The 19,146-nt window shown below is 34.8% G+C and overlaps 1 protein-coding gene across 1 annotated transcript in view; it reads right to left on the bottom strand.

Moving 5' to 3' along the window:
• The window catches only part of LOC144956365 (nmrA-like family domain-containing protein 1), a 61,273-nt gene that overhangs the window by 1,671 nt on the left and 40,456 nt on the right, over positions 1 to 19,146 (bottom strand). Inside the window, exons 8-11 of the mRNA XM_078886863.1 lie at positions 10,025 to 10,186; positions 7,829 to 7,867; positions 5,451 to 5,503; positions 1,934 to 1,949 (exon numbers count right to left, since the gene is read on the bottom strand). Of these exons, the coding sequence (XP_078742989.1) occupies positions 1,934 to 1,949; positions 5,451 to 5,503; positions 7,829 to 7,867; positions 10,025 to 10,186 (270 nt within the window). The remainder of the gene's footprint in view (positions 1 to 1,933; positions 1,950 to 5,450; positions 5,504 to 7,828; positions 7,868 to 10,024; positions 10,187 to 19,146) is intronic.

Genomic DNA, 19,146 nt, shown 5'->3' on the forward strand with positions numbered 1-19,146 from the left:
CTACATCTGTTCCCTATTTGAACTAATTCCCCTTTGTCTTCCCTTTTCTTGGATACTTTAATTGTAATTCTAGAACTATTTACTATCCCATTTTCTTCCTTTTACTGGTGCTGATATGACCTAAATGTGTTGCAAGCGCCGTAAAACCCTAAAAAACATTTTTAAAAAAACAAACTTCATTGATGTGATCTCAGACTAAATACATCAATAAATTGCTCTTGAGATCTATGTATTTATTCTTTATTTATTCTTTGATTGAACTACATGTCCTTTTTTCATATTTGGTGCTTGATGTAATATCTTCTGTTTTGACTGAAGCTGAAATGACCTACTCTCTACTGTATCAAACAGATGCCCTCATCCCCCCGTCTATTATTTTTTTCTGAATTTTTAGAAGCTTATTCGCAACCCCTCCACCACCCCCCCCCCCCACCCCCCACCCTTCTATTAAATTTCACTATAACAAGTTGTTCAACTTTTATAATTAAATAATTTTGAAAAAGATACTCTCTATGCTGTCGTTGCTATTTTACTAGCAGTATATTTGATTGAAAGAAAACCATTTTATACATCACAACTCACCTCGACTACATTAGAAAATGCCCATAATGCCCAACACCCCCCCCCCTCCCCCCTTCTATGGTTCTATGGATTGGTCAAATTGCACATCCCCACCCCCCTCTCTTCTATTGCAGTTTGGCCAAAGTGCACCCCCCCCCCCCCTCCCTTTCTATTGGATACACTACAGTAAAAGTGTTTGAAATGCAGTGGAACACCTAAAAAACATGCAAATATGATCATAGCTGCAAGACCTGCTCGATAGAAGCTGTTAACATTTAAGAACATTTGCCTATTTGGAGCGCTGTCAGCACAGAAATTGGTGAAAGTAACACAAGCTGTATTGAAGGAGTGTTAAGATTGGGTTAAAAGTGTTAAGAGGGTTGATAGATTGAATCTCCCTGTAAAATATATTTTATTTACGTAGAGAAATTGTTAAATGGGCTGTTTTCTATTTCCATTCCTTTTCTTTATGACTGAAAATATATGAGGGCGTCTAACAGTGTCAGTGCGAAAGTGGTGATTTTGAGAAAAAGGATTTCTAAAAACATTTGGCTTCTGCAATAGTAACCTAATATGTGTGTTTAGGTCACATGACTATTCCTGCCAAATAATAGGATAGTGGTTAGTCTCCACTGGTCACAAGGGTAGGGGAGAGGTTGGGCTTCAATATAAGCTAAAATAAAATTGTCACAAATGGCGCTCACACTATTAGAGTCGAACACCTTCGATTTAGATTATCTTAACCCTTTAGGTGACTTGGACGATTTCACTCCAAGAGAAAACAACATCCAACCAACTGCTGTCAGGATATGACTGTTGTTTCCATTGGTTTCTGATCAGTAATTGCGATGCCACTCAATCTTCACCGGAAGCTAATCTCATCACAGTAACTACTCGTTTCCTGAAACTGGAAGCGATGGAAACGAAAAATCATATCATGACAAAGTCATGCATTGAGACAATGTAAAATTAGCCCTGACAGGTTAATAACCTTGCATGGGTGCAAAATTTCTGGCTTTTTGAAATGGATTTTAATTTATTTCCGGCATCTAGATCAACTCAACATAATACCATTTAGAGACAATGGGTCACTTTTCAGAATAAGTTTCAGACGTTTTTGAATTTGTTGGAATTTGATTTCAGTTTTTTTTTAATTTGTTAGAATTGGATTTCAGGCTTTTTTAAAATTTATTAGAATTGGATTTCATGGTATTTTGAATTTGTTAGAATTGGATTTCAGGCTTTTTTGGGCCTGGCCTACTTGCACCCATGCTTATGTGTAAAAAATAATTTGCAATAAATCAAAACTTGGTCACAAAACATCAGCAATAAATTGAAGCAAAGTTAAGTGAACAGTAACTCTATACATTACCTCTACTTTTTTCAACCTGAAAATAATTAAAAGCAAAGGAAATGTATATAGGATATATATATATATATTATATATATATATATATATATATATATATATATATATATATATATATATATATATATATATATATATATATATATATATATATGTTGCATGACTGTTAATAATGGATGAAGAAAATATGTTTCATGTCCTTTTCCCATCTTTCCTTTACTCTTATTTGGTTCTTGTATTTTGTACTTGTCTAATGAGTAAAGAGAGGTATTTTATTTAGATATATTTATATATATAAACAATTTTGCATATGATAGTGACATAGCACATTTCCATGGTTTCATCCTGCTCGTTACACTTCACAATTCTTAATCATTCTGCACGCATGACTTTCGAAACCAAATTTCCGTGATTTAAGCATTCTTTGTATTTTAAGTATTGCTGCAATACACATATCCAATACTGCCTATAGTAGGTATCCCAAACTACTGCTGTTAATATTTCTTCACTAAAACAAAAATGAGGTCTCTTTAAACAGTCTCTCTTTCTCTTGAATTTAAGTTGTTGGTGAAAAACTTATACCATTAAGATCTCAGTGATGATAGTCTTCCGGGATTTTGGGATTTTCTCCGAAATTTTCCGCTGATTTTGATGTGTCAAACATTTTCCTCTGATAAAGGCTTTGGTCAAGTGGTGGATCCACGAAAAAATCACCATCCTGTCTTGTGTCATATCTTGACACCTGTGCTCAGTTGTATGAATTTTGGTGACACTCCCATTTGTATGGCATCAGTCTTGACAAATTGGCGCCAGATGTCAAAATTGAGAGAAAGCAATAGATGGTCGAAAAGGAAGGGGATGGATGAGGGGGTAAATAAGTCTAGATTTTACTTGTAAGTAGGTCAAGAGTGGTAATAAAGTTATAGGTCTGTTTGAAAAGATAATTATTATAACCTCCCCCTTACAAGAAAAAAAGCCCCATCAATTAAACTTCTCTCTCTCTCTCTCTCTCTCTCTCTCTCTCTCTCTCTCTCTCTCTCTCTCTCTCTCTCTCTCTCTCTCTCTCTCTTCCTCTTCCCCCTTCCCCTCTCTCCCTCTTTCTTTTATACTTCCCTCTCTTTCTATCTTTCCCTTTTCCATATCTCTCTCTCAACCATTCTTCTATCAAACTTCATGTTTACTTTATAAACGTCATTTGATCATAGATAGATGAGATTAATCTGTTACAATTATAAGGGGTGCTCGACCTAGTTTATTCTTTTTATCTTTGTTTTTACTGTTTTACAATTTTAATTTATTAAAGATACTTGAGTCATATTTATAAGATATGTAACCACTGGGCTACAGTAACAAGATAAAACAAGTAAAAAAAAAAAAAAAAACAAATACTTTCAGACCTCTTGATCAAAAGTTAATTTTAAATCTCTTGAATAGAAAGTATTTTAAACAATCGTTTTAAGGAAAGGACAATTCATTAAAAATTTACATAAAGTAAATTATATCTCAACTATTACTAATAGATGTACACTAGAAGTTCTACTATCATAAATGAAACTATGATATTTTATGTTATGATTTTGTTGTTTGACCGATGGACCGATACATTTTCCTCCTTTTTGTCAAATTGCCATTATTATCATTTTAAAATATTTTTTTTTTTGAAATTTATAATTCCGTGTATCTCAAAAAAATACAAATGATGTTCACACATTTTTATACAAATGGAATATCAGTTGTTGATAACTAGTCCAATTTCTTTAGTATCTGTTGATAGTTCAAATCAGAACTCTCATTATATTATTGTAAATTAACTAGCTTGGTTTTTCATTGCAGAATGATAATATAGTCTCATCATATGTGGTCATTTATCAGACATGGAAACATGTACACATATGTCATTCAGTCACAGTCATATTTATAAATGAATGTATTCTTTGCAGCTGTGCAGCTTTTGATTTTGATATCGTTAAATATTTTTTTGAACATGACAGCACCACTATCCGTTTTGGGGCATTTTTTACAATTTACTCAGATGAAATCTTGACAGGCACGATAAAAGTTGTCGTTTGTGCAGATTAATTGTGTGAAAACTTTTGTCTAAATTTAGATTTTCCTGGTATAGGTAAATCGTTGCTTATTTGACCTTGGCCTGGAATGGAAAGCACTATGTTTGCTCCCATTATTCATCTAGTTACAATGGCGTGGGACAATTATTTTAACAAAGAGAGCAGTAACAGGGAAGTGACTCAGGGTTCATTGACTTGATTAAAATTGAATCCAGTCTGTAGAGGTTAAATTAAATCTCAGGGACCCCATACCTGCCTATTATTACGGACCGTCCGTAATTGTTACGGAAGTGTAAGGACAATTAAGGACTTACGGAAATAGAAGAAATATTACTGATACAAATGGTCGCAACGTTAAATTCAAAGAGTCAATAGTAGGAGAAGAATTATTTCATCATCTGTAATATAGTGTGCATAAATATTTTGTTTGAAGAACTGGAAATGGTGTTAATATATATAATGTGTAGAATTTGTAGCAGATGTAGTTTTTACTTATTCACTGGACTTGATTTCTTTGAATATTTTGCAATGCTGTGGAAAATGGACTTTGATTGAGGCTTGACCGGCATAAGTAGTAGGCCTATATAACATGGTAAGTTTATTTTACATACAGTGCAACCTCGATATAATGACATCGTCGGGACCGGGAAAACGTGTCGTTATAGAGGGATGTCGTTACAGAGAGGTTTCCTATGTGTGTATATCAGGAGGTGTTTTGGGTCTTGTGTAGTGAATGTATACTTTTTCATTTTCCCTCTGTAGTTTATCCGGGCTTGGGACCGGCAATGAATGGAGAGTGGACAAAGGATTTATAAACAGTCCAGTGTTCACCTGTCACAGGCATTCATTGGGTGAAAGGCTAGCCTTCTGATTGGCTGCGGTGTTGTACAAATATGACTATTGATTGGCTGAAAAGGAAGCGTTTTCATTGGCTACAATAAGAACTAGCTCTGGGCTTATTACGAGTAAACAACATACATAGAATGGAAGATACCACTTGTAATAGTTACGAACAATTTCATGGTAGACAAACACTTTCAAGGTTTGTCGGACCATAAATGTCGTTATACAGGGGTTTTGCTGAAATGTACGTCGCTATAGAGGGGTTTTTATTACTAATGATATATAGTAAAATAAAATGGGACCTGAGTACCATGTCGTTATACAGGGAATGTTGCTATAACGGATGTCGTTACATCGGGGTTGCACTGTATATAAAAGGGTGTATCTGTTATTATTTTTGTTTGCTTTAGAATTACTGAAATTTGACCATTAATTACTGATGAATTTTGTATTTCTTACTGAATTTGAAATTTCAAGTAGGCAGGTATGGGACCCATGTAAATTCAGCGTTGGCAAGAATATAATACGACATCACAATTTTTTTCGATAAATAACTTAAATATATCAAAATTGTTAACGCAATGTTTACATAAAGCTAGAGTTGTACTTACACAGTGGGGAAAGCTCTTTGAATAGGACTTTTTGAAACTTCGAGGTAATGAGCCTGTACATTTGGACAAATAAGTATTAAAGATATGAATTAAATTGCAGTCATACAGTCTTTTACTTTATACCCAAAAGGTACAGAGTAGGATTATCCGCCATGTTCATGGTATGTAAATGTTGCTGCTCGAAGCTCGAAGAAATAAATAATATGAAATTGAACGTAGGCTTCAATTTTATTACAAGAACAGATCAAATGAACGTTTCGGGTTTCCCCTTTATCAACAAAACAGGATGAATGAAACACTACAGATGAATAAGATAATGTGGTCGTGGCATATGTCTCAGATTAAAAATAGGCAGACATGAAAAGAAAATGTTTGAGCATGGAATTTGGCATGCTAGAATCCAAGTATAAAATTTTTGTTTATTTTAACTGAGGCTATATTCGCATTTTCCTCACAAAATGGCTGACACCTGATTGAGGCAGCATGAGAATGACAAGCTAAGACAAAGCGACATTTCAATTGGGTGCAAAATCCTAGGGCCATTTTAATGTTCTGATGAAAGAAATGATACCATTGGTTCAATTTATAGTAATTTTGTAGAAAGTAGGATTGGATTACATTATTGTTTTTGCATTTCAAGACCGGCCACACTGTGCGTCCATTGGCCAGAAGAACAGATTCTGCTCTGGCCGTACAGTGCAGCCAATGGCGCTGAAAGAGTTAAGTGGCACCCACACAAACATTGAATTAAGAAATTAGGGGGCAGGGACTGGTTTAAGATAAAGATCTGAACAAGTGTATTTGGAAGGTACCAGAGCAAGAAAGAAGAATACAAGGAAAAAATCATCCCAAAAAATTCAGTCTACCTCGACTGGGAACTGAACCTCTGACCTTCTGATTACTGGTCAGATGTGCTACCATTACACTTGTAATTTGTTTGTGTCTACATGTAATGGTAGCATGTCTGATCAGTAATCAGAAGGTCTGAGGTTTAATCGCCAGTCGACATGGACTGATTTTTTGGAATGTTTTTTTCTTGTATTTTTCTTTCTAGCTTTGGCACCTTTCTTACACACTTGTTCAGATCTTTATCTTACAAACATTGTCTAAATATATATTTCCCAGGTGGATAGTACACTTTTTACATATAGGATGAGACATACAACAGTCCATTCGATTTTAGACCTTAATACAATACACATGCCATGTTATATCACAATAGAAATCTCTCGAATACGGGGGGTGGGGTGAGGGGGATTGGAATGTATGATAAATTATTCTAATTCTATTCTCCCATTCTATTTGATTTTAGGATTCTGGTTCAACTTGACATAATACTGTGGCAAGAAAACAACGGCCACAATCAACCACACACGTAACAACACCGGATCGCCTAGTGCACTACAGTGATAGCAGTTTGGTGTGCAGAGACTGCCACAGTACCAGATTGAGGTGGTGGGTCAAAAGTTTTTAAAAATATATATTATTTTTTTATGGTCCTTTTAAAATAATCTATTCACTGTGTCATTATTGCCTCTTACTTTTAGCTTTTTGTACTCTCTGTTAAAAGTAAAACATTGACTTTTCTTGTTATCAGTGGTGCCAAATGTCCGGTTTTTCCAGCTTTTACAGGGTTTTTTTACACCTCAGTTCACAATTCAGCAGCTTTTCCTGTCTCCAAGAAGAAGGCCACTGAAGGTCCTTCTTCTCAAGACTGGAATGATATTATTGAAATTGATGGAACACAGACCTCATACACTTGCAAAGGAAAGGGGAGAGTTAAGAGACATAGTTTCGCTTGTTCAGTTACAAGGTTTGTTTTAGGCAAAATGTGACGCTTCTGCTCATTTTCAGTTTGTTTTTTTGAAAAATCAATTGGCATCCCCGTATGATTAATAATCATTAATTTGACTATAATCGATTCCTGTTAATAGACTGGCTGCAATTTCTGTACGTACCATATTATATGAGCAATCTGAAAGAAGTCAATATCAAAATGGAAATGTGAGTTGCAACTCACACTGCTTCAATTTTATTTCGTCACTGACCGGAACTATTTGCATCCAATGTTTTTAGACAGGAACATGATCAGCTCATATTTTTTTTTCTACAAATCACTCATTCACATTCCTAATTGGTTAGGAATAGTTTCTTTTCCTTTTTTTGTTTTTTTGTTGGCTTTTTTAAATGCTATTTTTCAAAAATAATTTCGTTTTTGTTTTTGTTTTACTTTTCTTTTTATTCTTTTTGTAGGTAGGGAGGGGGGGGGGGGGGGTGACTTTAGCCTCATATGATCATTTCTCATCCATTCAGTCGGCAACAATTGATTATAATTTCCAATGCTAATGTTTTGAAAATGAAAAGTCATTCATACTTACATTTTCTACAATCTGTTCCTCCAATATCTGTTTAAACTCCTGGATAATAGATTTGTATTGTAAGTTATCACATGTGATAATTTATCATGAATGCAACAATTTGGGAAGGATAATATATTTGTAAGTTATCACATGTAATGATTTATCATGAACACAACAACTAATGAAGGATATTTGTTAGTAATCACATGTAATGATTTATCATCAGTACGACAATTTGGTAAGGATGATGGATTGTAAGTTATCAGGTGTAATGATTTATCATGAATGCGACAATTTGTGAGGCCATACTCTAACAAAACACATTTCCTGTTCATTTCAGTCAGAGAGCTTTTGCTTCAACCAGTGATCAATTTCAATAAATCCCACAGGTCAAACCTGAGACTGGGATGTTGGATTTCAGCAGTCCAGTTCACTGGGGATGGTAAGATATGTGTGTGTGTGTGTGTGTGGTTGCTAGGTAAACACTCTGGAATTGTCAAAATACTCAGTTTTGAGACATCTGTTTTGTAATACAAATTGAATAATTGGGCTACTCTAACTCTTATGTCTTTGTTCTTGTCCTCTCGTGTTCAATGTATAAGTTGTGTGATGCAAGCTAGGTTCACAGGGTAAAATGCGTACCCTTATGAAGAATATAGGTGTTAAAATTGTTCCAACTATCAGGAGCCTCTGTGGTGTAATGGTAGCATGTCTGACCGGTATTCGATCCCCAGTCAAGGTAGACTGATTTTTTTGGGATGGTTTTTTTTAATTGATTTTTTCTTTCTTACTTTTTCTGGCAACGTTTTATACACGCATGTTAAGAGTTTTGTAATACAGCAGTGTTTTCTGGAGGAGAAAAACTGTCTCAAGAGTGTCGCTCCGAAATGGAAAAAGCTCATTGTTGTCAAGCTGTGTTTGAAAGGCTCCTCCTCTCTTCTTCCTCTCGTTCCATTTTTCATCTCCTAAATCATCCATGTCTTCCATTTCATCATCATCATCATCATCATCATCATCATCATCATCATCATCATCATCATCATCATCATCATCATCATCATCACCTTCCATTCCCCTTGGTGATAGTTTTTGTAAAAATTGGGTCCCTTACAGGTTGTCCAAAATTCCAAACGGATATAAGTTCAGTATTTTGAATTGCATTTTGTTAATTTTAAAAAATGCATTATAAGAGTGGAATTTTTATCTTCATCACTACCATTACCATCACTGACTGTCATCAACATCATCATCGTTGTTTTCTTCATTTATGCATTCTAGCCTTCAATGTCCACAATAACCAATGCTTTCATGCGACTAACAACAATAACATGGGGAGTAAAAATGAGTCGTGTAAAAGATACAACACAAAGTAAACGGCATTTCGGTCTTTAGCCTTCTTCAGGTAAACGTAGATAAGAAAAGGAAATATGCTATTCTACATTTGCATTATGGTTACTTATTGATTTAAAAAAAGGGTAAGAATGTGTGTGTGTGTGTGTCTATGTGCATGAATGCGTGTGTGTGTGTGTGTGTGTAAGGGAAGGATAGAGAGAGAGAAGAGAAGGGGGGGGGGGGGAAGAGGTGGAGAGACAAGGAGATGAAGTAATGAGATGAAGTAAATTAAGCTGAGATAGGAGGTGGGGAAGTAGTTATTTAAGAATTCAAGACAATGATAGAGTAGTTATTGACACCCTCTCTTCCCTTTTACTTTTATAATATGATTTTTTAAAAAAAGAGAGGTAGAGAATGCACAGAGAGAGAGAGAAAGAGAAATTAATAAAGAGAGGTAGAATGGGCGAGGAAGAGTGCGTTTCAAAGTTTCTGCGGATATTTAAAATTAAAGAAAGAGATATAAAAATCTCCGAACAAGGTTGACCTAAATGAGCAAAAGAATAAGGAATTATAGACAGGGGAATATGGAATTAATTAAAATAAAAAGAAATTAAACTTAGCTGAGAAATAGATTTTAGCATTTAGGTCACCGTGGCTCAGCAGTACGGTCTTTACTTCGTACGCGAAAGGTACTGAGTTCGATCACCCACCTCTGCGCTGTGTGGCTTTGAGCAAGTCACATAGCCCAAGTTTAATTTGCAGCACTGCACTCTGGCTGAAGCCTGGGTTATTCCAGTCTTTCCTTGGAATAGGTCCTAGAGACAAATTTCCCCTATGGGATGAATAAAGGGAATTTTAATGTGTATTACAACATTAACATGCCTGTTTAAACTTTACAACCCACTCTTCAAAGATGATGGGGGTGAAATCATACTTGGTCATGCTTTGGGTATCCCAGGCCGATTGTGTTTGGTAATGATGAAACATAGCAGTCAGCTCCTTTGCCCCAGAGAAGTCAAGGCGCTGGTATTCTTTGAGACTGATCTGTGGATTTTGTGTGCCGTGGATAAAAGACAAGTAGATGTATTACTCATTACAGATAATTCGAATTTTGCATAGTGGACATTATATAATTTGATTATCTTGTAACATTTCACCACAAGTAGATGTATTACTCATTCTAGATAATTTGATATTTGCATAGTGGACATTATATAATTTGATTATCTTGTAACATTTCACCACAAGTAGATGTATTACTCATTCTAGATAATTCGATATTTGCATAGTGGACATTATATAATTTGATTATCTTGTAACATTTCACCACAAGTAGATGTATTACTCATTCTAGATAATTCGATATTTGCATAGTGGACATTATATAATTTGATTATCTTGTAACATTTCACCACTAGAGTTTACCATGAAAAAAAAAAAAAATGAAATATTCGTACCACTACATGAATCAGTGTCGATGGTTTTTGGCAGAAATCCGTGATTTTGGAGAGAGGAAGAATCTCCTCCTTTTCCATCCGTTTCGCAATATCCCTCTTTTTCCCTCAATTAAAAAAAAATTATCATTCACAAATCATTGAAGAGAATCTTTCTATAAATGATCTGTGGAGACATCTGGACTGTGTGACTATCTACGATAGTTTATCTCATTCATCTATATTGCTTTATGGATGGGGGGTTAACGCCATTAAAAATGGGACTTAAAGACAAACGTTCCAAATTGTCCTCCTTTTTCACCTTTTGTAACCATGAGCACTGTTGAATTGTTGCTGATTTCTGTCTGACTACGTTGACATAAATCAGGCCTGTAAATCTTCCGACTATTGTCGGATTTCCGACAATACAATTTTGTTCTATAAGTGCTAATATTTTTTTTTTTTTAAATTAATAGTAAAAATAAAATTCGTAACGTCAAAGAACAGAACCAATAAAAAAGAAAATAAAAGACTTTTATTTCGTTCCTCGAAAAAATCTGATTTTATTCCGTTTCAAATGCCGAAACAGAAAAAAAAACCTTCTTCGAAAGCTCTCACACGACCGCACCACCTCCTCCTCTTCTTCTTCTTCTTCTTCTTCTTCTTCTTCTTCTTCTTCTTCTTCTTCTTCTTCTTCTTCTTCTTCTTCTTCTTCTTCTTCTTCTTCTTCTTTTCTTCTTCTTCTTCTATAAGAATTAATCCAAATAAACGAAAAAATCAGCGTAAACATTTAACACAAACAAACAGGAGCGAAGATACGCAGCTTCCCGTGTCAAGCACTAGATACACATCCTTCAAAAGGGTAGGAATTGTTCTCTTCCTTTCATTTTACAACTAACTCAGACCTGGGCCGTCACATAATTGGAATTTTTTTTTTTTTTGTTACCATAAAATAAGGACCTCATCATAAATAAGTAGGGGAAAGTGACATGATTTGACTAGTCAATTGACGTGCCATATCTGTGTTGTGTTTATTAATTAATCCATATATTTGTCCTGTTGTGTCTATTTTCGCGTGTTCAAAAAGTTCCGCAATTTTTTTCACCAACCATTTACAGGCCTGATTAATGGTCGTATAACTCACTCAACTCTAGCCCTCTGTCTCCATGCTGTCCACTCTCCCAAGAGATTTTTTTGGTACTTCTCAAAATTGAAAAACACACACACTCATATATAATAATAATAATAATAATAATAATAATAATAATAATAATAATAATAATAATAATTAATAGGGCGGGAGGGGGGGGGGGGGGGCGGGTTATTTAATCTATTGTGTTTTGAGCTTGAATTTTTTAGAGTGTTTTTTTTTTAAATTATTTATATATATTATATATATATATAATATATATATAAATAATTTAAAAAAAAATATATATATATAACAATAATAATAATAACAATAATGATACTCAGCAACTCAATCTAAAAGAAAATTGACAGATACATACATCTATTCAACTACAAATATCATGTAAAAATTTAAAACAGTCATCATGATCTTTGCCTTTTTCACCCTGGGTCAGGGTATAGGCCACAGGCATACAGTTTCCATCCTTCTCTATCCTGACCTAACTTTTTTATCTCGTTCCATGTCTTATCACTTCTCTGTATATCAGCTTCTTTAATTCTTCTCCATGTTCCCCATGACCTTCCCTTTGATCTTCTGCCCTGAAGGTTCCAGTCCAATACTAAAAACAGTGATATTGATAATATATCACAGAAAGTAAATAATTGAGTAAAAGCAGAACTGCCAACTACTACAAAAATTTCGGGTCCTAATTGACAATTATATAAAGATCTTTAATTCAATAAGCTTAGAGCTAGTAAAAAGGATTTTGAAGCGTTAATTCAATATATTTAAACACAAATTGGTAATTTTTAAAAGTAGTTATTTTATCTACTATGTTATTACCCATGAAAGCTACGAATTTTTCCTTTTTCAAGTTGGCAGGTCTGGGTAGAAGTAGCTACTGTCAAATATGGAGAAAGTCGGTGTTAGTAGTTAGAGTTGAGTGAGTTAAAAGGACAAGTGGGGTATCCTGCTTTATAAAAATGTTTTCCAAAAGTTACTAAGACATCTTTTTAACAAATTTATATTATAGGTCCCAGACGGAGAAAGGCTTAAACCAGGTTGGAAAAGGTCCCCAGGCAAATTTGTCCATAACAACAAATACGACAACAGAAAAAGTGTAACGAACATGATGGAGGAGTGCAACTGGATTCTTCTTATTCAAGTACCAAGTCTGTGCCAGACATCGGTGATCATGGTACGCCATTCATCTCTCTGATCAGATAACCTCAGAAAACTATTATTGCTCTTCTCTTTCTTTGTCACCGAGATGTTCAAACTATTCAAATATGTTTTTCTTGGTCTACCTTTACTCTTTTTACCTTCTATCTTTCCCGTGAGAGCAAGATATTCAATACATTTATGTTGATTTAGGTGCCCTAAAAATTGCATTTGTCTTTTTCTTATTGTATGAATTAATAACCTTTTAGTTTCAGCTTGCTCTAATACTTCTTCATTAGTTTTATTCTCTGTCCATGAGATTCTTACATCCTTCTAAGAAACCACATTTCTGCTGCCTCCAGTTTCTTTCTAATGTCTTCTGTATTTGTCCAGCTTTGAATGAATGAATGAATGAATGAATGAATTTATATAGCGCCTAGATCCACAATGTGCTCAAAGGCACTTTACAATGCAAATAAAACACAAAATAAATTGATAATTTAAGCATAAAATCTATCATATTGGAATAGCATTAATCAATTTGTAATTTAATTACCACGCACTGTGCTACAAGATGAAAATTTAGGATATCTATTACATGTAGGCCAAATAGAAATGTTAAACATCAAATGTCCTTTCACAGCCATATAATAATATTGACCATACATAGGCCTTCAAAACCCTATGTTTTGTTGTCATTGAGATATTGTGGTTTTAAAAAATTAGACTCATTTTATTAAAACTATCTTTAGCTATTGCAATTCTTCGTTTTATTTCTGTGCTACATCTGCCACCTGAAGTTATTATGTATCCAAGATATTTAAATATCTGAACTTGTTTTATAGATTCTCCTTTTCTTATTAACTTACATATTGGATTTCTTTCTCTCCTTGATACAACCATGCATTCTGTCTTTTTTACATTTAAGTATAACCCCATATGTTCACTCTCTGTTCTACTTTATTAAGGAGTAATTGTAAATTTTCTTTTGTGTCTGAAATTAGTACTGTGTCATCTGCATATCTTATATTGTTGATATTCTCACCATTGATCTTAATGCCTGGACTATCTCCTAAAGTTCTAATAATTGTTTCGCTGTAGATATTAAAAAGGTCTGGTGACAAAACACATCCTTGTCTAACACCTCGTTTAATTTGTTTATATTTACTGAATTCTCCTTCAATCTTGACGGTTGCACTTTGATTCCAATATAAGTTTCTAATAATTCTAAGATCTTTTCCATCTATGTCTAGTCCTTCAAGGATATTAAATAGCTCACCATGTCTAACCTTTTCAAATGCTTTTGAGTAATCAATAAAGCAAATAAATAGGTCTTTCTGGACTTCAATACATCTTTCCATCGTCATTGATAAGGTGAAAATAGCATTTCTTGTACCTTTGTCAGGGACAAATCCAAATTGAGTTCTTGACATCTCTGGTTTTATACTTTTCCTCATTCTGCTCATTAATTTTCGTGAAGTGACTCATAAGACTAATCGTTCGGTGTAACTCGCCTGGATTACATTGAATTTTTAAAAAGCTTGAGCTTTTATATAGCACAATATCCACTTAATGTGCTCAAAGCGCTTTACAATGGGTCCCTGAACAACAATAACATGTAACATGTAGAACGAGACATGAGCCTGTTATATTACAGTTTTTTTTTCCGACAGAGACAATGCTGTTAACGGCCAGGTACTCATTTTACACCTGAGTATGGTGAGAGAATGTGAGTAAAGAGCCTTTTGCAAGGACTCAACTATGTACCGAACGAGGCTCGAACTCAGGACCTTCCAATCCGAAAGTGTCATACCATTAGACCACATAGCCGCAAGAGAGAAGGAGCAAATATAAACTGAAAGGTACACCAGAACAAATCACCACCCTAGTTTAAAAACCACCAAAAAAAAAAACCCAAGAGAGGAGTGTTGCTATCAGCTACCCCCACTCCCTAGTGAATTCCTGAATGTGAACACACATTCAGTGTCAGTCCTTTTTCCACAATTACAATAAGGGTTTGGAATACGCTTCAACAGTCATGACATCACTTCCCTGGTAATGACGCATAGTAACTTAGAAACTGGCTCTAAACTATCGGAACAATGGTGGATGCCCTTATGAAATATTTCTCTGACAAGCATAAAAGTGTATCCAGAGGAGAAAAACATTATAAATATGATCATGTTTTGACTTTTATACATTCTGATCACATGACATATGAAAAGTTCTAACCAGAATGAAGAATAAAAAGTACCCATTTTCTTAGTTTAGAACCAGGCTGCTCACTGTTGCTGGGCGACGTGATATCAGACTAGTGAATCCAATTACAATAAGGGTTTGGAATTCCCTCCATGACAACTTGAGAAATTCTGACAGTTTTGAAAAATCAACTTATCAGTTTGAAAACATTTCTGTATCAGGAGGTCATCATTATCGTGGTACAGAGCCATAACCTAACACCATCCCACGCCACACAAATGTTGTGTCTATCTTCAGTATTGAAGCTGTAACAGTATGGATTGAACATATCTGTCATGGTCTCAAGTGAGTAAAGAGCTACTCGACTATGCATAAAGATATATGTAGAATGAGGCCCCAGAATTTACTAGTTACTATAAATGAAAAACAATTAACGATTTGTTTACAATGAAATAAAAATAATGATGAAATTTAATTAAAAGAGATAAACAGTGATCGTGGCAGTTACAAATAGAGATATGAATACTTTACGTAACTTATGATAATATATCAGGTTCATAAGTTTACGTTTCCAGGCAGTTGGTGGGCTTGGATGATCTATTCCTCTGATAACAGGATTGGACTCGTAAAATTCCACTTCCAGGCAATTGGTAAGGGGTTATAGTGTAGTACAGCGGGCTTGGGTTTGATCCTTGAAGATTATACAATCAAAGTTAAAAGCTCCGGCGTCTTAATGGTGTAGATATAATATCTACAAAGTCCCAAAAGATAAAAATCTTCCAGTATATATATAGGAATAGAGCGACTGGCCGTCCGGCATAGATTGTGGAGAGAAAGTGAGTGTCGAATGTTAGACCTATCAGCTTTTATAATAAGTGGCTACGTGACAGAATGTAGAACGAAAAGTATTCACTAATTAGAAATTAATTCGAGGGAAGGCTATAAAAGGAAAGACGATCTAATATTAGAAGGTAAAGTTTATCTAAGCCTACCGAAATATAACTGGAGTGAGATGAATTCAGTTCTTAATAAAATAAAATTTAATAAGATAATTGTGAACAATCTTTACTGTGACACCCCCCACCCACGTTTAAAATATACTCTTTAACCATTATGGGAAAGATAGATTTTACAAACGGAAGTAAATTTACTATCATGATACTCTAGCATTAATCCATTGTTATGATTTGTGCTACAATTAAATTATTTATCAACTAGACATGGAAATGTTTATATTAACGTAGGTATATGAATGGGTGACAATAACAATGAAGATTGTGATTACAAATCATTGTGATGAACAACATGATGGCAATGTGATTACAAATCATTGTGATAAACAATAGTGATGGCAATGAAGCATGATTAAAGTCGATGATATGAAGGTAATTTACGGAATGAAATGAATGAAAATGTAAATGGAATATTGACATTTCAATTATTAATCATAAATGAGTGAAAATTCATAACAATAATAGTAAAGAGAAGATTTCCCAAATCATGAATGGGTATGGTATATATATCCAAACAATACTCAATGTTACATTAAGTTGGGTCATCATGTTTACAAATAAAATTATCGAAATTGTGCGTTCTGATTTGGCATAGTTTGCGAGGTAACTAACAGTATGCATGGGAGGTTAAGTTATACCCTTCTCACGTGTTTATACTAATCGAGAAAGTAGGTCGGCGTGAATATTTTCACAGCCTGGTATGTGAGAGATACTGAAAGTGTAATTTTGCAAAAATAGACTCCACCTTAGTACTCTACTATTATTCATTTTGTTATTTCTTATGTACGTGAGTGGTTTATGGTCCGTTTCGACCACAAACTCTTTTAGCAGTAGATATCTGCTGAATGTCTTTAAAGCAAAGACGATGGCCAGTCCTTCACGCTCTATTACAGAGTATCGTGATTCTCTGTCCAATAATTTTCTGCTTGCATATAAGCAAGGCATTAGAGTTCCCTCATGTTCCTGTAATAGTACACCTGCGATGCCCTTATCAGACGCGTCAGTTCTTACAACAAATTCTTTGATATGTCGGGTAATTTAAGAATTGGTTCTGAACAGAGTAATGCCTTTAATTGGTTAAAGCTATTCTGACACGCTTCTGTCCAAACAATTTTGTTCGGTGACCCATTCTTTGTCAGATTTGTTAGCGGTGTCGCGATGTGCGCGAAGTTGTAAATGTATTTCCTGTAAAAATTTAGGAGCCCAAGTACTTTGCGTACTTCTTTTTTTGTCTTAGGTGGTTGCAATTGTGCGATTTTTGTTTGTTTTTCTGTCTCGGGTGTCTGTGTCCCATGACCAACGGTATGACCTAGAAAATCAATTTCGTAAAATGCAATGCTTGTTTTTGACGGTTTTGTTGTTAAAGAATTACGTTTTAATGCTTCAAGCACTAATTCTAAGGTTGTCATGTGATCAGTCCATGAGTTTGAGAAAATACATGCGTCGTCGAAGTATGAGAGTGTAGACGGGATGTCTTTTAATAACATACGCATCATTCTTTGGAATGTCGATGCGGCTGTCGATAATCCAAATGGCATATAGTTAAATTCTAACAATCCTAATGGTGATTGAAATGCTGTGTATTTCTTACATGATTCTTTCAGTGGAATCTGCCAGTAACCTCTAGAAAGATCACATTTTGTCATGTATTTTGCTTGAGATAAGGCAGCAAATAAATTCTCTTGATTTGGTATTGGTTCTGCATCAAACACTGTTGCTTCATTTAATTTGCGAAAGTCGATACATAGCCTTATCGATCCGTCTTTCTTTTTCACTACTACTATTGGTGATGAGTATGGGCTTGAAGAATATCTAACTATTCCTGTATCTAGCATATCCTTAACTTCCTTTTCAACTTGTTCTCGTGTGTGAAATGGAATAGGATAGTTTTTCACGTTGATAGGGGTAGATGTGGTTAACTTTATGTCGTGTTCCACTAATGTTGTATGTCCGGGTGCGTCTGTAAAGACTGACTGGTACTTTTCTAATAATGACCTGATTTCTCGTTTCTGACATTCGTTTAGTTGAGGATTGATTGTGACGTCATTAATTGTACTATTTTTAGAGTTACCGTGTTGTGGGGTGTGTTGTAGTTCGACATCATCGCTGTGAGTTTCGATGATTAATCCTACGTTTGCAGCTTCAACATGGTTAAATATTGGTTGTGATAATCTGTCTCTATCGAAATATTTTTTTAGCATGTTTGCATGGAATGTCTTTGTTGTGTTGTTAATTTGAATCTCGTAATTAACACCAGATCGTACTGCTAATACATTGAATGGTCCTTTCCATGTAGCTAAAAGTTTACTCGAGTCATCGGGTAAGAGTATTAGTACTTTGTCACCAATCTCAAATTTTCTTGACTTGCTTTTTCTATCGGAGTATTCCTTGTATTTCTCTGCTTTTTTAGTGACGGATTCCTGTGCTAGCTTACATGTGTCCTCTATTCTGTCTTTCAGGTTTCTTACATATTCGTAAGCAAACATAATTTCGTTATTGTCCTCCTCATTCCCTTTACAAATGTCGGCTACTATATTGATCGGGCCGCGAGGTGATCGTCCATACATCAACTCAAATGGGGAGTAGCCTGTAGATTCTTGGGGTATTTCTCTATATGCAAATAGGATTGCTGGTAAGTATCTGTCCCAATCATCTGGTTTTTCTGCTGACACTTTTCTTAACATATTCTTTAGAGTGCCATTAAATCTTTCACAAAGACCATTTGCTTGGGGGTGGTAGGGAGTTGTGAATGAGTGTTGGATTCCCATGAGTTTCATGGTTTCATGCATCATATGTGATGTAAATTGGGGTCCATTGTCCGACAGTATCTCATTTGGTATGCCTATTCTAGTAAAAATTGTCATCAATGCTTCAGCTATGTGATCCGATGTAGTTGATTTCAATGCTATCGCTTCTGGCCACCTGGTTGCGTAATCGACTAGTGTTAGTATGTGTGTATGGTTTCTATCTGATTTTGTTAAAGGGCCTATAATGTCAATTGCAACTTTTTGAAAAACTTTTTCAATAACTGGGGTTGTCTCTAATGGCAATCTCGGTATTCTGCCT

Source organism: Berghia stephanieae, chromosome 11, assembly GCF_034508935.2.
Source record: "Berghia stephanieae isolate SIO BIC M18660-M18661 chromosome 11, UCSD_Bste_1.3, whole genome shotgun sequence".
Classification (NCBI taxonomy): domain Eukaryota; kingdom Metazoa; phylum Mollusca; class Gastropoda; order Nudibranchia; family Aeolidiidae; genus Berghia; species Berghia stephanieae.